The sequence below is a fragment of the Symphodus melops genome (genome assembly GCF_947650265.1).
Source record: "Symphodus melops genome assembly, chromosome: 10".
Taxonomy (NCBI): Eukaryota; Metazoa; Chordata; class Actinopteri; order Labriformes; family Labridae; genus Symphodus; species Symphodus melops.
In genome coordinates, this window is record NC_136700.1 from 23,697,558 (window position 1) to 23,704,178 (window position 6,621).

Genomic DNA, 6,621 nt, shown 5'->3' on the forward strand with positions numbered 1-6,621 from the left:
AGTTGAAACAGCCTTTCCAGCATGGCGATAACATCCAAAGCCCCTGCAGTAACAGGTAGGTGATGTCACTCAGAAGGCTTCATCTGTTAATATTTAGTCTATGGCTTCTACTAAAGCAGTCGTCATAGAGTGCTGTTGGATCGACCACAGCTCATGTAGGCTCAGCAGACCAAGGAGGAGCCACTTCATCTAAACAGACAGGGCTTGATTTTAAATCCCAGCCAGCGCTTCAATCTGAACGCAATAGTGAGAAACTGGACGTTTGAATAGTCGATTAAAGTGAGGGCCAGAACACTTGTTATCATACCAGCTATTGAAAAAGTTTATTTCCCTTGGTTCAAATTTCTCTCATATCACTTTGTTAAAAAGCAGATTGTGATCATTTAAAACTAAATGGAAAACTTATGAATCATTTACTTTCCAGTAGGTAGAGGAATATAATTCTGAATGTCCAGAATACATTAGCTCTAATTACTAACTTTTATAAGACCAACCTCAATGAATATAACCTTTAAGATGAATTTCAGAACCCATGAATTGTTCCTAATAGAGCCATTGTTGAAGATGGAGTGGCAGTTAAAAATGTTGCCTGGATGAGTTCAGCCGGTGGGAACGATGTGGCAGGATAAAGGAGGAAGCATCACATCTGTTGGCGGCGATCTGAGGAGCGTTATGTTCTGTTAATGGTCGTAATGAGGTCCGCCGCTCCCTTTGGACTTAATCCCATTGGCAGCAATGAAGCGGAGGCCTAAGCAGATTACACTGATTGTGTTTCCTCGAGGACTAGAGACGAGCCCCTGAGACTAATGTGAGGACATGAGGAAAAAGGAGCTGAGTGATATCTCAGCTCAACTTTTCGATGAATTCCTGTTCTCTGCAAACCGTGTGCCTTTGAATTGATGGTAAAGTACATCATATTGATGCTCTTATATACAGTTACACTGGCAGGGAACTGTGAGTCTATATTGTGTTCCTGTCCTTGATTATCAAGCAACAAGAGGAAGGGTTAGGAGTGCCTGCTAATGCAACAGAGGAACGAAGAAGGAAGGAAAGGTACATAATGTCCTTGATCGTTTTAAAAACGTATGTATCAACAAAAGTGCAGGTAGCCTCTGGGTAGGAAATATGAAGAGGCTTTTTGTACATATTATACTGCATTTCCTCTCATGTCCACTGGGGACAAATAGAAGATTTTTTTTTAACTCTCTGAAAATAGTTTCTTCAATTTGCCATGAAGTTGCCATTTTGAAGACACTGAAGCTCCAGTGTTTAGCCAGCTGTCCACCAGTCTTGACACGTTCCTGTGCTCTAACCTCTCTCCCTTTTTCAAACGCTTTGGCTCGAGGAGATTTTTTTGAAACATAAAGCTTTTAAGGTGTTTTTAATAAAATCTATCTGAACCCGTATGCTTTCCCTCTTCCATCGCTTAAACACCTGTTGGTTTGCTATGGTGCCATGCAAACTTATAGGGGCGTCCAAAACGCTTTAAAGGGGGTTCTTGAAAGTGCTCGTCCAAACATATCCAGACCATTCAGGACCAGAATCTAAAGTAAGTTGGAAGACATACTGACTGCTGCAAGCCAGCACTTCAACACAGAATGTTTCCTTTATGTCTGATCATACAGGACTGTAACTTTGTATTTAATTCAGTAAATATCTCAAATATTGCACCTTCAATTTGAACTTATCTTCTCAGGAATCAAGGTAAAGTCTGATCAACGAGAGTGCTACATGTACAAAGCATCTGGAAACCTGAAGAACATCGAAAAAACTTTTCTCACAATCTTCAGATCTCCTCCTCTAACATATTTCCACTTTTTCTTTACACCTTTTGAAATCATTTTAATCTTGTCTCTGCTTTCATTCATTCTCTGCTGCACGTTAGGTCACACTGTCACCCTCCATTACCTGAAATTCTCAGCTAGAACTCTTGACCCCTATTCACCAGGGAACCATTCAGTCTGCAGTTAGCTTTCAGCTATCTGCTATTGAAGGTCCTATTCATTATATCTTTAATTACATAATTCACTAAGAATCTACAGAAGGCCAGAGATTTCTAACTGATGCTGAGCTGTCCTTGGCCTCGAGAAATGAATGAACTTCAATCTTTTACATTAACTTTTTTTTAAATTTTAGATGAAATGTTTAGTTGTCTATTTTTTGTTACATGAAGCTAAAGCCCTCAAGACCCCAGTGTGATGAACCCAACCTTCAGTTATGTGGAGCTCTGGTGCTTACCTTGATACCTGATGGCCATGCCGGTGGATGTTCCTGCAGCGTCTGTGTTCAGCTCGATGAAAAGATGTCTGGAGGAGCTGAGCAGGCCTTCGTTGGGCAGATACTCCACCTCGTACGAATCGTACAGAGCGGCTGCATCGATGCTGTTACCGTTCTTTATCAGCAATCTGCAAGAGGAGGAAAAAGAATCAGTCTTTCAAAGTAAAGCTGAATCTAAGCTACTTCTTCATCTACTAGTGTCATCTGAATCCCAAATGTCCCCATTGGGGATCAATAAAGTTATATCCTATTAAGTAACTGAGAGTCTTGTTAAGCATTCACAAAAATTGGGGGTTAAATGGAACTGAACACTTTTACCAACAGTCTAAAAGCCGCTCTTTTTGCTTCTTTGAACTTTTAAAATATGGGTGATCACATTTGATTGACGTTGCTCGGGCTCCGCTCACTACAATGTCACAGTAGTGGTTTTAAGAAGCTCGCCTGTCAGTGGTATGAGGTTAGGGTGGAAGGAGTGGCTGAATTAATTAAGTTTAAATTATTTGCATTGAACTCAACAAAATGAAAACCCGATATAAGAAACATTTCCAGAAACTAAAAACATCAATATCTTGAATTTAGATTAAAACCTATTCCTACAGATTTTTTCAGATAACTATTTCAGAAAATAAAGAAGTTTAACAGTTTGAAGGCCGTTGTTGGTTTTAGATTTCACTGGCTTGAAGGACCAATCCTAAAATTGGCTTTTTGGAATGAAAGGTTTTTTTTATGTGGAAACAAATAGTTGGAACGATAACTAAATCAAATAAAAAAGATAACTTTGTCCACAAAAACAACCTATAATGATCTTTGACTCTTAAAGAACTACTTCTCAGGATTTCGTATAATTGCACGTTGGAGAAGAAATGACCTCTGGTGTTCAAAAATGAAGCGGAAATTATGGTAAATGACAGCAGAAGACCTGGAGGTCTAATTAATACCCAACAGAAATAAACACGTTTACAGCCTGGTGAATAAAAACAAGTTAGGTCTGAGTAGCTCATCCGTTTTGATTTCACGACGGATACGAGTTTTGCATAATTAGTGGTGTGACTGATCGACTGCGATGTAACGGTAGCTCAGTCCATGGGGACTTGTGTTGGGAACTAGACATCCGTTCAAGTCCCAGTGCTCATCTGGAAATTGCTATGGTAGCTAGAGAGGTGCCAGATCACTTCCCAAGCACTTCCGCGGTGCCCTTGAGCAAGGCAACTTGCTGCCCAAGGTGGCTTCCCTCAGCTCATGGAGTGCCCCTTCACTCCAACGTTTCTCCTTTAGTACATGTCTAAAGAATCTTGTTTGTGCATGTGTGTGTAGCATGTTCAACAACAGTATACAAGCTGAATTTTGCTTTGCTGTATCAAGTATACTGTATCTTCTTCTAACAGTTTGTCAGGTAGCTTCAGCCCTGCCTCAGCTCCACTTCTTGGCCAGATGTTAGTTTGACTGAAAGCGTAGTTGAGACAGCATTTTCAATCTGGAGACTGCCATCGTTGGGCTTCAAATCTGCAGCTCAGAAACATAATGGGTGACGTCACTGAGACTATGTTCATGTTTCATAGAGTCATGACATCTAAAAGGAGGAATATCGTCTCCTGCGGTGAAGCTTGGCTGTGGTATGAGAAAAAAGCCTGCAAGACAAACGTGACCCGTGTGATGCTTCATGTTTCGGGGTTGGAGGTCTCGTTAAACATTGTCACAGCAGCCTCCTCCACCTGTGGCTCTGCTGCCTCGTGCTCTCTCCCATGGTGCCGTGCATGGATCCCTCCTCGCTCTGCCTTTGATCACGTAAATTATTCTGCTCAGGTAGCCGGAGAGAGAGAAACACAGCACCGTGGAGCCTTGATGTCAACGTAAAATCTATATTTACATTTATTTTTTATGCTTCTGTTTACACTTACTGAACTCAGATGGAGGTTTGAACGTCTTTTTTTTCTTGTAGGTTTATTTCTTTTTAATGGTGAAGAGTTTCCTTCCTTAAAAACAATTTTTATAAAGAATGAAATATTGTTGAATTTAAACATATTCTATTGCAGTCTAGTTACATGATCCTTTTGCATTTGGGTTTTTCCTCTCAACATCTCTTCTTCTTTATTGCACAGACACAGATTGGAAAAAAACAACACATCGGACATAAGCTACTTTATTACCTTTGGGAGACCTCTCCCACTGAACAACAAGATTCAAGATAATGAGATAAATAAGACGAGACAAACAAAAAGCAATTGATAATTAAGAGAAAAACCACGCAGTGTTGTGAACTTGAAAAAACGACAGAGATAAGTTGGGAGCTAGAAAAATGAATGCACTTTTATCTCAGGAAAAAACTGTTGTTAAATCAAGATATCCAGATAACACAATTAAGATCTCAAGAAAAAAAACCCTGGAATGATTAGTGTTCCCATAGTAACGACATATCTCATGTAAATATAATGTATGGACGCCCACCTGCTTAGGGCCTTTGTACATCTTGATAATAAACCTTAAGTATCTACCTGAAAACCGAGACATCGCTTTAAAATAGATCATTAAATGTCGATTATTTTTGTACATATTGCCACAGAATTTGCCATCTGTGTCGCTGAAATGTGACAAATTGAATAACTTGATAGACATCAGCTGCATCTTGTTTCTCTTGATAAGTTACCAAACACGGGTCTCCAAAGTTTGCAAAACTGTCCAGGTAGCAAATGTGTAATAACTGAGATTAAGATCGGAAGATGACTAAAATAAAATAACAGCTTGTAAATTGTAAACTTTGAATCTATGGATGGAGCCAGAAATTAATCAAAGGTTTTTATTTTTATTTTTTGGGTGATGTTTATTTCATGAAGCATTGGAACAACATTAAAAGTCCTCAAAGTCGAACGTACAAGTGACCAAAAAAAGCAGATGGCTGCTTGCAAGACATTCTTGTTCTTCCATTTCCTTTTACACTCGAGCCAAGTCTCCTCTTGTTTGTGATCTCTCGGTTTCCTCACAGCCGTCCAGATGTCTCTTTATATCTGTGAGCTCTTTATTTGTAGCCGGAGAATAAGAGCAGCCCACAGCAGCTATTGGCTGCTCTACAAAATGGATTATTCAGCTAATTTCCCCCCTGTGGCTCCTTCTTTCAGGCCTCTGTAATGAGAGCCCCATGCTGCTAAAATGACACTGTACTGTCAGCGCGTTGACAGCCAGTTGTTACCCTGCAGAGCCCTCAGAAATAATGTTCTCGCAGGGACAAAGCAGAGGGTACGAAGAATGAGAGGCACGATGATTGCACATAAGTGAAGGAACGTGCACGAGAGGAGAGGATGGTGATATATCACTGTTAACAGAGAATGAACCAGGAGACTGCACTTACACTGATCTGAAAGTAGCTCACATGTTCGAGCATTATCTAACATCATCAATTTGGACCATTTCCATGTTTAACAAGAGAGACTGTGATTAAAAAAGAAGGTGCAGAGGTGGGGCTATTAAATATTTTATGCAGTAGTCTCCTCAAAACTTGTTCTTAAATTATCTTGATTTGGAAATCCACCTTGCTTTCTAAATTCGTGAACACTAACAGAGAAAATTCTTATAAATTAAAGAATCACAACTTCACTGCAAACACAGGTACTGGATTTGTGTCAGACAAATTTAAGCTGAACGGCCTGCTCACCGATCGTCATCCTCAGCCAGAGCCACCTTCTCAAAGTGGACGTGCAGTTTGTGGCCCTCGGGGGCCTCCAGCAGCCAGTGGCAGGTCAGGTTGTTGCTGTAGTTGCTGGGAAACCCCGGAGAGACGATCCGACCGACTGTGACGTTCCTCATCAAACCTCCACAGGCGGCTGAGAGAGAGGAGGAGAAATGCAGTTCTGCATTCATTAGCGAGCTATAAACCTCGACACAAACAGTCAACAGTGTTGTTCATCTTGAGTCATCTGCTTTAAAAGAAGGTGATTGGTTATTCCAACAGATGGTGATGCAGTCTAATGTTTATGAAAGTGAGCTGGTTATTTTGCCCCCCCCAAAAAAGAAAACAACTTGAAGCAGATTTATGTAGGAATTTGGTTTGGTGCACTTTGGCGTCCACCAAGCCTCATCATCACAGACAACAAATGTTGACAACCACGGGGGCGGTGCAGTGATAAACCAAAGTACCATGTTGACTGATAAGGTACAGTAAAATAACCAGAATTGCAGTTAATTGTAAAGACAACTTTTGGCATGAGGAATATTTTTTAATTTATTTATTTGTATGCAAGCCTGAGACATAACTTTGATTAGATGACTTCATGCAGCCTGTAAAGCTGCTCAACCCTTTATAAGGCACTCATTCAAATACATTGAAATTCAAAAATTCAACCTTAGAGTGTT

General features: G+C 40.3%; 1 protein-coding gene across 1 annotated transcript in view; it reads right to left on the minus strand.

Moving 5' to 3' along the window:
* Nucleotides 1-6,621, minus strand: part of LOC306830035 (seizure protein 6 homolog) — a gene marked incomplete at its 3' end in the record, with an annotated part of 130,905 nt that overhangs the window by 21,573 nt on the left and 102,711 nt on the right. The window contains exons 6-7 of the mRNA XM_079353252.1: nucleotides 5,924-6,092; nucleotides 2,239-2,405 (exon numbers count right to left, since the gene is read on the minus strand). Of these exons, the coding sequence (XP_079209378.1) occupies nucleotides 2,239-2,405; nucleotides 5,924-6,092 (336 nt within the window). The remainder of the gene's footprint in view (nucleotides 1-2,238; nucleotides 2,406-5,923; nucleotides 6,093-6,621) is intronic.